The following is a 16,830-nucleotide window of genomic DNA, read 5'->3' on the forward strand; positions in this document are numbered from 1 at the left end:
GCTTTAGGCCCATTAAGTCCATGTGCTCATTCAGCCTCCAAACTGCTGCCCAATTGGGTATCCTTGTATGGCATGGGACCCAAACATTGATCTACACATCAGCCACATGGGTTCAGCCCAGCCTCTGTTACAAGGCCTGGCTGAGTTCACTGTAAGAGACAGTGAACCCCTAAGCCCATCACCATGGGCTCTTAATGGGCCCAACACACACACACACACACACACACACACACATATATATATATATATATATATATATATATGTATGTATGTATATCTCTATATAAATATATTTTGCAAAACAAATTTCAACGGTTAAAATCAACTGTCGGCAATTTTGGTTTCCATCAAAGAGAGTGCATCCCCAATCATTCACTTTGCCCGACAAAGGGGCTGATCCTATCACTATGATCACCCACTCAAATGAATTCTCGAACTGTCCTAACATACCCAGGTTTTGACCCCCTCTAAGGATCTCACTAATTGGCATATCAAAGACAACCCAATCCAACACCTAGTGCAGTATCATAATCGAGTCTAGGGGTCAGGTGTAACATTCCAGTTTTGTCCATCTATCTCCAAGGTCCGGGGCAATACTGGAATTCTGGTCCGGTTCAGGGTTTCAAGAAAACCCACACTACATGTACCTTAGGTCTCACCTTGGCAGCTGAGACAAGCCACTCCAACCAACTTGGCGACACATCAGTGTCAGCCTTGGCAGGATAAATCTCCCCAGATCTATCCAACGGCTGTGAAGATTATAAACTAACATGAGTCTCATATGTGTCCAGTTTAAGGGTATTACACAGAAACACACCACAATAACATGAATCAAATATGTACTTTATTCATTTACATTAAATGTCATAAGGTACATCATTCTGATTGGAGCTAAGGGCATACACTGTCTAACAATAGGTACTATGTTTTGTTTATGGATGCATATTCGAAGTTCTCTTGGTTTTATCCTCTTGAAAGGAAATCAGATGTTTTTGATGTTTTTCTTAAATTTAAGAGACAAGCTGAAAATTTATTTTCCACTAAAATTAAAATGTTCCAAAGTGATTAGGGAGGAGAATTTTGAAAGTTATCTCCCTTCTTGGATGGTGAAGGAATTTTGCACTAGTGAGTTGTCCTCATACTCATGACCAAAATTGAAGTGCTGAATGGAAACACCGACATATTATTGAGTTCACTCTCTCTTTACTCGCATCCTCCTCTCTCCCCAAATCCTTCTGGGTTGAAGCAGTAGAAATGGTAGTGTTTCCCATTAACCGGTTACCTACTCAATATTAGATAGTGTATGTCCTTAACTCCAATCAGATTGATGTACATATCCATATATTGTAAATGAGTGAAAGTACATAATTGATTCGTGTTATAATTGGTGTGTTTCTGTGTAATTACCCAAAACTGGACACTTATGAGACTCGTGTTAGCTTAGAATGTTCTCAGCCATTGGATAGACTTGGGGAAGTTTATCTTGCCAAGGGCTGACACTGATGTGCTACCAAGAAGGGAGCAACCTGTCTCAGCTGCCAGGGTTAAACCCAAAGCACATGCAGTGCCTGTTTATTTGAAACTCTGAACCTGGATCAATTTCCAGTAATGCCCTAGACCTTGGAGAGTGGTGGGCAAAACTGGAAAGTTACACATAACCCCTAGACTCGATTATGGATGGTACTACACTTGGTGTCAGATTGGGCTGTCTTTGATATACCAATCAGTGAGATCCTTCCGGGCTCAAAACTTGGATATGTTGAGTAGTCTGATAATTCACTCGAGTGGGTGATCATAGTGACAGGATCAGCCCCTTTGTCAAACAAAGTGAATGATCAGCCCCTTAATATTTAGTCTTTTATACTTATTTAGTGCCTAATTGGACTCACTATTATTGTATTTCGATTTAGGGCATGAAAGAAGGCATTAGGTGAAAAACAAGGCTAATCGGGTAATTTTGCACAGTTTCAGTATCATGTGGTATTGAGTATAATTCTCCCATCTGGACTTCGATTGAGATGATTCAAGATTAATTAGAAAGATAAAGAAGAACACTACAACTTTCATGTTTTTATCTTTGATAGATTCGGACTGAATCGAGGTCAAAATTGGGCCCGAAGTCTAAGAAAACTCGTAGAGAAGCCTAGTTCGCAGCAGAAGCCCAGTTCGCAGCAGAAGCCCAATTCACAGAGAAGCCTTGCAGCGGCCCAAATCGTTGAGAAAGCCCAATACGAATTTAGCATGCAAGAATAAGAATCATCAAAGAGTCCTATCAGATTCAATTTTCTGTTGTATTTCTAGAAAGATAAGAGAGATTAAGATTACCAGTTAAGAGATAGGAGTAGATTAGATCTAATCTAGACATTATCTGTTAGAGAACTGAACTCACAGTGGAGAAAGAACTCCTAAGAGGAGCAGGAGACAGTTCCCTCCTAAGTCTATATAAAGGGGGCGGACTAGCACCCAAGGGCATCATAAAATCCTCCAAGAGAGCTTCAGCCTTCGAAGAGAGCAATCAGCAACCAAGGAGGAAGAAGCAGAGTTCGCCCCCTCTCATCTGGAAGCTGCGATTTCATCATGAAGTGTCTGTAAGGTTTTATTTTCTGGTTGAAGGGTTAGGGAAGCTTTGGTTCTATAACATTGTGAGATGTAATTGATTTTATTTTAGTTCATTGTTTATGGGTATTCATATGTTTTTTGCGATTTCTTGTAAAGATTAATTTTATTAATTAAGCAAGAAGGGCCCCTTGCTCATTCAATGAGAATAATCTATGGTCGATTGAACCTCCAACTTCGTATATGATTGGTAGGTTTAATCATGGTGGCAATTAACATAAATTGATTGCAAAAAAGTTTCTGATCTATGTTAGGAAGATGTATGATCTGGTTTAAACGGTCCAAGCTTGTGAAATCACTGACCAAAATTGGGTCTCTCCCCTCTTAATGCTATTAATAGATTAAATCCTAAGAGTTTGTTTAGGACTGTCTATTAATAAGAGAAGCAATCATAGAGTTTGTTTTGGTTGTCGAATAATACGAGTAGAGGCTTGCTGTTAGAGCTTGTTAATGGTTATAACCAATTATTCGTAAACATATGAATTTATCCTTGCACCGAGGATCAATGATAAGAATCAAAGCTGAACTTGTCCCTTCAACTAGAAGCTATCGCCCATCGATTTGATCTTTGCTTTCTGTTATTTTCTTTCACCTTATTTTCCTTATCTTTCACCTTATTTTCCTTATTTTCTCCACCCAATCCCTATGGAGACGACCTTGCTCATCACTATATACAAATTATTCACTTCGAACAAGACTTTTTATCTTTGGTTGGATTCGACACCCACCAATAGTAATCACATTACTGAATAAAATGGAATAACCATCCATACACAATTTTTGAAACATAAATCAAATTTCTTTTCAAATTAGGTACATAAAGACAATCTTTAAAAGTAATGATTCCTTATCTAAAATACAAATCTACAGTTCCTATAGGTATAGCTGCAATTGTTGCAGAAGTCCCCAAGTAAAGCACTACTTCTCCATCACTCAACCTTTTGCTTGTCTTAAACCCCCACAATGTGTTATAAGCATGAGTATTGGCCTCAGAGTTAATACACCAGAATGCAGAAGTAACCAACAAATTGGTTTCTATGACAAAGGATTCAAAATTACCTTGCTTCTTAGTCTCCACGTATTAAGGACAATTCCTTTTTCAGTGGATGGTCTGCTTGCAGAAATGACAGACATCTAATGTCTTGTCCTTCTTTTTCTTTTTAGGGTTGCCAACTTTCTTCTGAGGCTTCTTCTTTGCCTTCCTCTTTTTATTGCCTGATTTTCCATCTTCAACAAGCATGGAAATCGGCATGTCCTTCTTAATCAGTTTTTCAGCTCTCTGCAACATATTGTTGAGTTCCTAAAGGCTAACCTTTAGCATATTCATGTTGTAATTTATGATAAACTGATTGAAGGAGGGAGGCAAAGAGTTAAGACAGCATCAATTTTAGTGTCATCATCTAGCCCTAAACCGAGAGCCTCCAATTCATTGGTTTAACCCACCATCTTTAGACAATGGTCATGGTTCTCAGTCATTTCTATGGTCATAAACAGCTTTAGGGCCTTCTGTCGAGTAGAACGATTATGCTCTTCATACATGGTCCTCAAACTATCCATGATATCCTTGGACACTTTGATCTTATCGAACTGTCTCTGTATTGGATTGTCTAAGGAGGCTATAATGTAACACCGAGCAAGAGAGTTCTTCTCCTCCCATTCTTGATACTCTTTCTTACGAGCCTCGAAAGCCCTATCACCCGGATGTCCTGGTGCAGGGTTTTTGTCTACCATGTCCAATTTCTCGGACGTCAGCACTAGCATAAGGTTATGAAACCAGTCAGCATAATTTAGGCCCAAGTTTGTTATCGTCCAACAATTTGGCGAACTGTCCATTTGCCATTTCTGATAAAAGGCAATGCAAATTATTAGTCCACAACCTAAATTGTTTCATGTTATTTACATAGAAAAGGCTTTTAATCTATGTTCCATTTCCATTTCTTCACCTTTGAGATTTCCCTCCTATCTCAGTGACGGAGACGCAGTTATGTTTTTTGAAATGTGGGAAATCACATATGGTGCATGGAGCCAACTGTTTTAGTTGCAAAGCCCCACCACTTTCTGTGAATGATCATATCCACTCATCTTATGAGCTTTCCCTTTGGCCTCTATCAAACAACGTTCATTGCCATTTGAGGTTAAACCTTTCTGTCCAGTAAGTGCTGACCCATCATATTCATAGACCCCAAGGTACCATGAGAAAGTCTTCCATTTTAGGATAGGCCCCTCCTGCATTGGTCTATGACGTCCATATCATCTTATGAAGCAATCAAACAGACTGGATTAGCAAATGGATAGCCCAATTTTATGGTGCATCTCCTTATTACTAACACAACCCATCTCATGCTAAAGACGGAAGGCCTTTAGAGAGTTCATCATATGAATCTCCCTATCACATACACTTATATATTTGGAGGGAATAAGTTGAAACATCCCTATATCTGATTTAGGTCTAACCAAAGTGGCTTCCACTGACTTTCTTAAAATTAGATTCAAATGGGTCCAAAACGGTTAGGGTTCCGTACGGTTCCTCTTGGGGAGGAAGCTGATCTGGGGCTCATTGAAAAGGGAGATCATTCAATGATCTTTAGGGCACCATGGCAATGATGTGCATTCAGCCATGGTGTGCGTAGAGAACCATTAACGATTACACATGGGCCAAGTACTTATGGCCCATGTACAAAGCACATCACACATCACATACATCCACATGCAAGAAATTGATCCAATCAATCACATAAACTGTAAAACCCTAATTAATTAAAGTTAACACATCATCAGCCAATTAAGGCCCATAATATTATCAAATAATATTATCAAGGTATATGGGCTAAACTGCAAAAGGCAATTCAGCCCATATAACTGTATTGCTGAAATAGGGTTGATTTTGCTTTAATTTACCAAAATAGGGTTTCACAAGGGTGGGCCGAATTGTATCATGTGTTGGGCCATCAAACCCCTGGCCCATAACAGAATTTGGGTCACCTGAAACGTGACCCATGGGGCTGAGAACAGACCCCATCGAACCATAGGTTTGTTTGGACCAAACTAGGTCAAATTTGGCCTAGGGTTTGGTGTCCAAAACAATTTGCAATTTACTAAAGAATTAAATTTTAGATCATACGCCTCAAATTGAGAACCAAATTCTCAGAAAACTATATACTTGCACAAATCAGGTAGAACAGTTTCTACCCATTTGCGTAGGTTCAGATCTAGTCTAAATTTGGTTCAAGACTTGAAACTGGCTCTGATACCACTAAAGGGAAGGGAGATCCATCATATGGATGGCCGAACCAAGCAGGGTGGTTGGGCGAAATTTCAAAAAAAATTTGTTTCTCCCTTCCGTGAATCCTATTTCCTGATTTAGGAAAAACTACATTTTTCAATGTTCGTTCTTGAAACAAACTGGACCAAATCTAAAACCAATATTAAGGGAGGGTTATACTTGATACGAAATCTATGCAAGTAGCTCCCAACGTAGGTGTTCACGCTCAAAGAAGTCATCAAATCCCACCTCCACTGAAGATGACACAACTTAGGATGAGGCAGGATCAGCAAAGCAATTCTTCAGCAAGAATTGCAATCCTTCAGCAAGGATCACGTAGGGGATATGAGCACAACTTCATATTTGATTCTTCAAGCAAGAATCAAAATCAAGAGCAATTCTTGATCAGTCCAAGAATGTAGATCGAACTGGGTAGGGCGACAAGAATAGAGAGAAGATCTGGATATGCAAAAGTATTTAATAGAAGGATTTCTCCCTCTATTTATAACCTCTCTGGATTAGTTCCTAATCCTATAAGGAAAGGGTTCTTTGATCCAAATCTTTATTTGGATCTGAACTCTTAAGTGGATAAGACATATCTTATCCTCATGCTAATCTAGTAGCAGATCTAAACTCAAATTTCCCCTTTTTCAATTAATTTCATTAGCCCAATTCGAAATGGGCTTTAGGCCCTTTAAAGCATTAGGCTCACTCCCCTTTTAATTTTCTAGCTAGCTTAGCTCTCTTTGTATGGCGTGGGATCCTAACATTGATCTATACAAAAGCCATATGGGTTTAGCCTAGCCTTTGTTACAAGGCCTGGTCGAATTCATTGCTGAAGATAGTAAACCCCTGAGCCCATCAGTATGGGCTCTTAGCAGGCCAAACATTTACACCAAATGGTCCCTGGGTCTAGCCACCTTATGAAGGCCCAAGGACTATGGACTTAAGTGAGATTAGCCCATCAGGTCTATAAGCCCTAAATGGTCTTACACTTAACCTCTCAGCCCATAATGATCAAACACTACCCGACAAGAAATGACCTCTCCCTCGGCTACAAGGTACAGTGTTGCACTCTCTACTCACATGGATCCCAGGAATTAAAATCTTTTTGTGAAACCATAATATATATATATATTTTGCAAAACAAATCTCAACAAGTTGGAAATCAACTACCGGCAGTTTAGGTTTCCATCAGAGAGTGCATTCCCCGATCATTCACTTTGTCCGATAAAGGGCTGATTCTGTCACTATGATCACCCACTCAGGTGAATTCATAGACTGCCCCAACATACACAGGTTTTGACCCCCATTAAGGATCTCATTGATTGGCATATCAATGACAGTCCAATCCAACACCTAGTGCAGTACCATAATCGAGTCTTGAGGTTAGGTGTAACATTCCAATTTTTCCCATCTATCTCTAAGGTCCAAGGCATATCCAAAAAATGGTCTGATTTAGAGTTTCAAACAAACCCACACTATATGTGCTTCAGGTCTCACCCTGGTAGCTGAGACAAGCCACCTCAACCAAATTGGCTGCACATTAGTGCCTGCCTTGGCAAGATATACCTCCCTAGGTCTATCCAATGACTATGAAGATTCTAAACTAACACGAGTCTCATAAATGTCCAATTTAAGGGTATTATACAAAAATACACCAAATTAACATGAATCAATTATGTATTACTATTTCTTTACAATAAATGTCAAAAGTACATCAATCTGATTGGAGCTAAGGTCATACACTGTCTAACATGTATGTGATAGGTCTCCTCAACGGGTACAAAGCAAGAAGGATGTTGATGGATGTAGAAAACCCTATTAATTTTGTGTTTGTACACACCTTGTGGGCCATAGGGATCAAGGATACCAGGGACAAAAGTATGAGTATGAAGATTTCAAATTTCAATGCCTATGTCTCCTGGACCCTTGGTTTGCATATGTGGTAAGTAGAAGTTAGGCTCTATAACTTGAAGATGGAGTTTTAGATCATAGAAAGGTGCAACGGTTTTCTTAATGAACCGTTGTTATAGGTATCATTTAACAATGGTTTTAGAGAATAACCGTAGCAGCCTATCCACCAATTTTCTCTTTTGCACTCTTTTAGCTACGGTTTTGTTCGTTGCTATAACCATTTTAGCAACGGTTGATCTAATGTCCCTTGCAAGAGATTAAGACTGTAGCAATGGTTATATCTGTTGCTAAATGATGTCTCTAGCAACGGTTTTATTTATTTGTTGCCAGAACCTATTGCCACGGTGGAAGAGGTATTGGTTTGGTATCCGTCGCTAATCCATTGCTATAGGTCTTTAGCAACAGTTTTAAGGATATCTCGCAACGGTTTTGTCCATTGCTAGAAATCAAATTTCTTGTTGTGGGATTACTATTCCATTGGTTCTGATTGCCAACAAGATCGATGAATCTTGGCATGGGAAGCAACCTCTCTTGTTGGCTAGGGCCATTTTGTTTGCGGAATTGGGCTCTTCAATGTATTCAGGTCTATCTGCATTTGTGATATAATGTTGATTAGTTGATTGAGTGGCATCTGTTTGGAATTTGTTTGTAGCCTTGGATCGAATGGTGTCTACCATCTAGTAGGATCTTGTAATTATTGCTTTGATATATACCAAGGGTTATAGCCATGGCTGAGGCAAAAGATGGGAGAAAGGAGAAACAAAATACAAGGGAGAGAGAGAAAGAGAATAATAAATCAAAACTGCCCTTTCTTTCTCTTCCAATCAATTTATATGTATATTACATTACAATAAAACGATTTAGTGACAGATTGGAAGCAAACTAAGGCCATGTTTGAAAGTGCTTATTTGAAAAATAAGTTAAGAGAAAGTTGTAGGTATGGCATTATAGAGATGGTTAAGTTCTGGAGGTAAAATGTAGGATGTTGGGAAGAATAATAGTGTTAACGACGAGATTGGATTAGGAGGATGAAAATGAAACTTACTAGGACTAGAATGCTTAATTGCTCAAACCGATAGAATAATTAGAGCAGGGAATATCGAATGACCTAAATCTAATCTCAATAATCCCCATTTCATGTTATGAACTCTGTTATTTATAAACAAAGGGAGGGATCACTTTGTGTGTGGTGCAAGAATTCTAAAATATTTCCTACGTGATCAAAGGCTCACTTTATGCATAGGCAAGGATCAAGAATTTCAAAATATTCTTCAACTGGTTTAGGACTCTAGTCCCTAGGTTGCTCCAATTAGGACACATGCCAGGCTGCCATGTAGGGAACATACTCACTTTGATTACGACGCCTGTAGTCTCCTATTACATGTCATCATCTCACGGGAGACAATATCTGCAAACAACTTTTTCAATTATTTACTCCCTAGACCACATTTTACTTTATTTGCTTTGTCTTACATCCCATGAAAGGTTCGTGTGTGAAAGGTATTTGCGACTGGCTTCTAAGGGAGAGTACATGGTCCTCCTTAGACAAGTGTTGCTAACCAGATGACTGTGGAACCTGCAGTCTTGTTATGACAATTATTTTGTGGCAATACTTCAAGTATTATATAAGTCTATCCTCTTACACAAGTGCTTATTAGAGCATTTGATGAAAAAGCACTTATTTTAAATATAGGTAATAGAAGGTATTTTTAGAACGATATGACAGGCCAAGATAAAAGAAATAAGTACTTGCTGAATAAAGAAATCGCATTTGCACCCCACAGCACATCCCCAAATGTGTATTGCAAACATCTATCAATGACATGTATGAAAAATGTTCCCAATGCATGCTGAGATGTGCATGTGGGCTGCCCGTGGGGTGCACTCTGTGGGGCATAGATGTGAACTCTTGAAGAAGTATTTAAAAATAAGCCCAAAATTTGGACTTCTCAAATAATTGCTTATTCTTAAAATAAACACTTATTTTAAACTTATTTTCTAAACACAAATAAATGCTTGTTGCATGGTGTCTCCTAACCCAAAATAATTTCTTATTCAAATAATCACTTATTTTTAAATACTCCCAAACTTACCTAACACTATTAATTAACTGCTTAACAACTTTTAACAAACTCCCAAACCAAATACAACAGAATGACACCGCCTACTAAACGTTTTTTCCCCAGCTACAACTTCAACTGTACGTCACATGCATCTCAACCACCTACGATTTGCTTCTTTTTATGGCTTAAAGAATGCAGATCAAATCTTATCTACTATTCTGATATCACATTCAGCCTAGCTATATGTTAAGATTACTGACATTATTCAGTCGGTGTAAATTTGGACATAGCCCACCAAAGAAAGGAACATCTTTTGGACCACAATTAAAAAGGATTTAAGCACAATTAATTGTTGCACAGAAAACTTTTGCTGTGAATTCCTTCCATCTTGTTGGAACCCCATTGAAGACATTGAATTCAACTGTGTTAAATGTGGGTATGATTCAGTAACAGTTGCCCACATTCTATATCTTTGTAATTGTTCTGATCAATAAATTTTTACACCTAGAAAATTCTGTTGCATCACCCAAAATCGTTGGTATCACAAAATGGCTATTAATTAAACAATAGGAATCTTCATCTTTCTTTTAAGGTAAAAAGACCCCCCTATTATGCGTCAGTGGTAAGGCTGTTCATAAGAATACCCAACCCGATCAAACCGATCAACCTAGACCGACCCAATTCGAGTCGGTCGGGTTTTCATCAGTACCGGTCGGTTTCGGGTTGGGCAAATATATAAACCGATATATTGGGTCAGTTTCGGTTTTCTTGTGTGAAAACCGAAATTAACCCAACCCGAACTAGTAGAAGACTAGTTCGGTAGTTCCTAGTTTGAGTAGTTTCCTACTTAACTATAACTAGTCTTCTACTAGAACTAAAAGGCCCATTAGGCAATTACAATTAGAATAGACAATCTATCATATTTTCTAACTTTCTATAATCTTTTACACCAAATAGGCAACCCATTAGGCAATTACAATTAGAATTCAATTAGGTGTCCTTTGTACAGGAGTAAAACCGAATCCGACCCAAACCGATAATCCGACCAGTGAGTCAGTTTCGGTTTCCACTTCAGATAATCCGACCAGGTCGGGTCGGTTAGGAAAACCCCAAAAAACTGACCCAACCCAATCCGTGAACACCCCTAGTCAGTGACAAAGATGCTACATTTTAATTTGCAACAAAGACCTCCTGAATTTTATGTTACAACAAATACCCCCTCAACCGTTAAGGCGTTAAATTATCAAAACATCTCATTTAACATTTTCTATTTTTTTCTTGCCATTTTCTTTTAATACTTAACTAACCCAAAAATACCTTTAAATGTTGCCGAACAAGGAAAAAATCTCTGACAAGCTTATTGGTGACCTAAAAATACCAGTGTGTTCATTTTTTTACGCAAAAAAAAAAAAAAAAAAACATAAATATAACTGATTATGTTGTTAAAATACTGAAACAAAACTCAGAATATAGCACCAGAGGTTTGACTGTAAAACGACCTTAAATCAGTTGGAAAAGACATTCTCGATTTTAAGGAAAAACCATGGAAGAAATTACATGTTATAAGTCCTTTGTAGTGGAAAAGATCACAAGTTTACAGGTCTAACTGACCCAGCAATACCAGAGGTTTGACTGTTAAACTTTAGCAACACAATATAGCACCCTTATTACCTAATCCGTTAAGTTGTTTGCAGTGCCACATTTGTAGAACTAATGATAAGGTTTTACACTAGTTCGGTTCGTTTAACCGAACCGTGAGCATTACTTGTGGTCTCGGATTTTCTTTTCACATCTCTTGCCAGTGGTACTGCTATTTCCTCCCCTGAGAGCTGACACCGGTAGTATTGTCAAGCTAATTTGCTGAAAGGGTAATTTGAGAATTTAAAAAATTAAAATAATTAAATAAAAATCTTTTTTTTTAATTTAGCTGAATTGGTAATTTAAGAATTTAAAAAAATTAAAATAATTAAATGAAAATAAAAATGTTAACGGGAGCCTTTATCTAAAAGCTAAAGTTAGGAGGACTTTGTTGAAAATTAAAATATAGGACTCTTTGTCACTGATCCTATAATACAGGGGGATCTTTATAGTTTAATCACATTTTTACTTTATTGATTCCTTTTTGATAGACTTTTGTGCTGGCATCTACTTTGCAAATGAATAATGCATATGCTCTCAAAAATAGCACATGCCCAGCTTGAATCTGCTTTCCACAAAATTTGAATAGGTTCAAATTGATAGAAGCAGCAACCTTGTGCGGCACAAAGGATAAGTGAATCAAGGGTGCTGTAATTGGTTACCCTGTTTGACAGGAATGAACTCATTGGGTTCCCACATGAGCTTGCGTCATGCATGACGCACTAAGAATAGTAAACTTTTCGATCCAATGGTCAGGTGTTCTTTCTTAGCGCTGCAGAATTGAACAAGAGGAATAAAAAGGAATCAAATAAGGGTAAATTTTTTAAACTAGGATGGAAAAGATTATTTATTTTTATTCAAAGATTATTTCATTTTTTATATCTTCCTAATCTATTTTAATGCTAGCAAGATGCATATTTAGCACTCACCAGTCAGGAAGTCACCACTGCTATTTTTTTTGGTGAAAATGCAATTTCATTACTCACACACTGTAATTTCACGTATTTACTAAAACCTATCGTATGATTAAAACACCTCTATGATTTGCAACCGTTTTATATAATTAACCTTCTTATCAAGGACCTTGGTCACATAAACTCTTAAAAAACGAGTTTAACATATGAATGATCATAAATCCTGGGTTTTTATTCCAAAAATTCCTTAACAATTTTTTATAACACACGCAGTCTATGCCTTCTTCAAATTAAAGGTTGATAAGAGAACTATCAGGAGATATTTTTGAAATATAAAAAATGATGATCCATGTTCTTTCACATTTTCCACTAGGTTAAAGACGTCACGTGTTGAGGTCCAACTCGGGTTGGTCCTAGTTACCACTTACACTATTTGTAGTTCAGGCCCATTCAAATTTTGATGAAAACCCAACCTGAGTCCACCAATCCCGTTGTTGGTCATTCTAAGATCGAAATATAAAATGTTTTTGACAGAGAGAATCTATTTAGTAAAAACACTTATAAATTAGAGGAAAAGTTTTAATAAATGCATAAAACTATAAGGAGTGTCTAAGTAAATGACCCTTGAGGAAAAACAAAACTGTTTGCATCTAAATTCTCTAATCTAATCCTGTTTTGTAGATCCAGATCTACAATAACAAGAGAGTTCATTGGTAGATTAAAGATACAGAAGAAACAAAATATGACAAACACCTTTTCTATCTTTTTTTGTCATGGATATTTGCTAGTTTGATACAGAGAAATTAAAAAAAAAAAAGGCTTATAGTGCTTGAGATCCAATAAGCTTTGTTAATCCAAAAGTAATGGCCATAGCCAACCATCCACCAATTAGAACCCTGAAACAAGCCTTCCCCACCGGTGCCTTTCCCATGGCCGCCCCTAGACCTCCAAATACCAACAACGCCAAACTGGAGACTGCAACCACCACCCCCAGCCTCACTCTGTATTCTTTGATGAAGGACGCGGCCAGCAGCGGAACCATAGCTCCGATGGCAAAGGTGAGAGTGGACGCTGCCGCAGCCTGGAATGGATTCGGCAGTTTCTCCTTCTTGTTTTCTTCATTGCTCTCGCTGTCATCTCTCGACCTGTTCTCTCTTTTCATCTGAGCCACTTCTATGTCCAATTGCGAGTAAACCGAGACAAATTCTCCTATCGCCATACTGCATGCTCCGGCGACCAATCCGGCAAAGCCGGTAACGATCATCGCTTTCGCATCTTGTTTCACCGCGCCAACACCCATCATTAGTGATGCGGTTGAGATCAGCCCATCGTTTGCACCAAGCACTGCGGCTCGGAGCCACTGGGCTCTTTGGGTGTAGTCGAAATCCTTCACTTCGACTATCTGTCCTTCAACATCGTTGCTGTGGACGGCCAGTTTGGCGTCGTTGAGGGTTGGTTGATCTGCAGAGTCACAGACTGCCATGGAGGAGAAAAATGGAAAGAAAATTCTGAACGTCTAAGGTGGATGAATGGAAGATGAAAGGCGTGTGGAAGACACACGCCCCCTTTGGGTATTTATTGAAAAAGAATCTTATGTCGCGTGGTAGTGATGGAGACAGGTGGGGACTCTTTATTAATTATTTTAATGGATTTTTTTTTTTTCTTATCAATGGGTTCCGTTCTATGTGCTTAATTTAATAGTTTTATTGGAAACTTACTTGAACATCACCTCTGATTTTTGTGTTACATTCAAAAATGGAAGATGAAAGGCGTGTGGAAGACACACTCCCCCTTTGGCTAAACCGTCATTCTCCCTTTAAACTTTTACTTTGAATTCTCTTAATTCACCCCCCCCCCCCCGAGTTGCATTTAAGGCCCCCATTCGTTTTCGTTTTACATTTAAGGTCCTTCGAGTTAGCAATTTTTTCATTTTGGAGAAAGTTATTTATTCATCTAAGAAATAGGAATCAATGTTTTCAAAATTGGACTGGACTGGATGATCGGATCGGAAAAACAGAAACTGGTCAGCTGATTGGTTTTGTTTAACCCCCAAATCACTTTTTGGCCAAAATAGTTGATTTGGTCAATGAATCGTTGACCTAGACGTTTGAACCGTCAAACCGTTTGACTCTAGAATGGTTTTTGGCCTTTTTTGGGTTTTTCAATTTTTTTTTTTTATTCTTCCTATCAAAGCAGGTTGTCCGTTTGGACTGGACGGTTGGACCGTTTGACCCAGGAACCAAACCCTAGAATGGTTCCATGTCCAATCCAATTTAAAAAACCTTGATAGGGATACCTAGGAAAATAAACATTCTCTAATCCCCACATAAATCTGATAAAAGAACAAGGATTTTTTAGCGAATAGAAATCAAAATCATATTAACCTAACTTCCCCTCTCAAAATTGTCAAATAGTTCAGGAATAATATAAGTAATTTACCTTATTTAGTATTATTTGAGAGTTTTTAAATCCAAACCTCTCAGCCTTTCAAATTCACTAGGGATGATGTCACAAGTGGGCAACTTACCAAATTGGCGTGTGGTTAATAGAGATGGCTTTTCAGAGTAAAGATTTAGGTGGCATTGAAAGGAGTACAAATCCAAATATGTATAAAGCAAATGCATACAAAATAGTACAAAATACAAGGTTTTGCATTTTACATATTTATATTTGTATTTCATCAAAACTGAGCCTAATGTTTGAAAATAATGTATTCTTCTATTTTTTAAAGCTGCTGTAATAATAAAAAAATAGAGGACATTTTATTCATTATGAACCATCTAAAACACATTTTTGGACAAGGTTGATAAAATTCAAGATGGCCACCCCTACACCAAGAGGTAAAGTTTGGAATTAAAATAAAATGAATTATTTGAAATACATCTAAAAATGTTTGGCACATGGGCCACCACCAAGTCTACATATACCTATTGTTAATTTCCAGTTGCACCTCTAACCAAGTTTACATGTACCTATTCTCAATTATATTTCCAATTGCATGGTTTAGATGTTGAGTCAAGCAAGACCTAACTTTTGCAATTCATTTTTTTTTGGGAGAATGATTGTTCAGAACACCCTAAGAATTCTTAGCCCCATAGTACAGTTGGAGTAGGTGCCAGCTCGGAATTGATGCTAATACACAAGTAAGTATTAGTGTTTTAGGGTGGGGGTATTAGTCATTTTGAATTGTATAGGGTTGTAGTAGAATTCAGAATTATGCAATGTAGTGCAGTGTATTTTTCCATTTTTATTTTCTTTTTAATATCATTCCTGTTTCAATGTTGTCAAACGTCACGCCTTAATAAATTATTCAAAAAATGTGATTGATGATTAAATTTAAAAAAATCAAAAATAAAAAGTGATGCTGCTCAATCCAAGGTGGGTGCACAAACCGAGGTAGGTAATCAGATAGTCCTTGCCAACAATCAAGAAAGGATGTCAGAGGCCCAAGGAGTTATCCCTGAGTAGATACTGTGATGCTCAAGTCAATAGAAGGTGGTGAGGTGGATGGTCAGGCCGAGCAACAAGGGTGCTAGTCTGAGTAGAGTAACGGTATGGGTCCTAGAAGTTCGAATCCCTTACCTTGAGCAGGAGATGGTAATAGCATAGCGCTGAGGTCTTTGGGATAGAACCATATTCCCTAGTGGAGTTTCCCTCATCCCTCCTCCTATCCTTGGTCGTGCTTATCTGCGTGACATGTACCTGTCGTGGCTGAGAGGATAAGATAGGGGGCTATGGTAATAGCATAGCGCGGTCACGGCCGTGGAGTTGGTGTATGCCGCAAAGCTGGTCGGGGTGATCGGGCGATGACTGGGCGGCCACGTGTCATCTAAGGCTAGCTCAACCATGACCCAAACACCACTCCCCCAGTTCTGAAGTTGAGGAATGAAGTGCTCGGCTGAGGTGTAGCGCGATAGGGTGCTTTATTTCTCAGTTGAGGAACTCCAAGTTGAAGTCCTGGTTGAGTGTTTTGTCTCCTTCGAATTCCTCGGCACTTGGCAGAGCTTGTCGTCCACGCAATGTGGGTTATGGCTGAGGAGTTCTTCAATCGTCAGCAATGGAACTTCGAGAATCCGAACACCACTCCCCTTGAGAATTCTAACTTCGGAATTTGAGCGCCACTCTCCCAGTTCCAGAGTCGAGGAACTAAGCTGGGCTTCAAAGTTTGGGCTTCTCTGATGCTTGGCTGTGCTACATCACAAAAGGGCTCTTCGTTCTTCAGCAGAGGAACTTGCACTCAAAATTTTATAATCCGAACCACTCCCCCAGTTCCTAAGTCGAAGTGTGGAATGCCCAGTTGGGATGCAGCGCGGGCTCTTTTGGTTAGGGTCCGTCGTTGGGCATCTTGAGGAGACTTAAGGGGTTGGTTGGACTGGCGGTCTTGGGCGGACCGCGACGTCCACAGATTTGGTTGGATCGG

General features: G+C 38.6%; 1 protein-coding gene across 1 annotated transcript; it reads right to left on the reverse strand.

Moving 5' to 3' along the window:
• Positions 1-12,969: 12,969 nt before the first annotated feature.
• Positions 12,970-13,907, reverse strand: LOC104590061 (vacuolar iron transporter homolog 4-like). Its single transcript, XM_010248579.3, has one exon. The coding sequence runs from the start codon at positions 13,891-13,893 to the stop codon at positions 13,231-13,233; it is 663 nt and encodes a 220-aa protein (XP_010246881.2). The 5' UTR covers positions 13,894-13,907; the 3' UTR covers positions 12,970-13,230.
• Between the last annotated feature and the right edge of the window lie 2,923 nt (positions 13,908-16,830).

This window comes from Nelumbo nucifera, chromosome 5, assembly GCF_055504915.1.
Source record: "Nelumbo nucifera cultivar China Antique chromosome 5, China Antique-T2T, whole genome shotgun sequence".
Classification (NCBI taxonomy): Eukaryota; Viridiplantae; Streptophyta; class Magnoliopsida; order Proteales; family Nelumbonaceae; genus Nelumbo; species Nelumbo nucifera.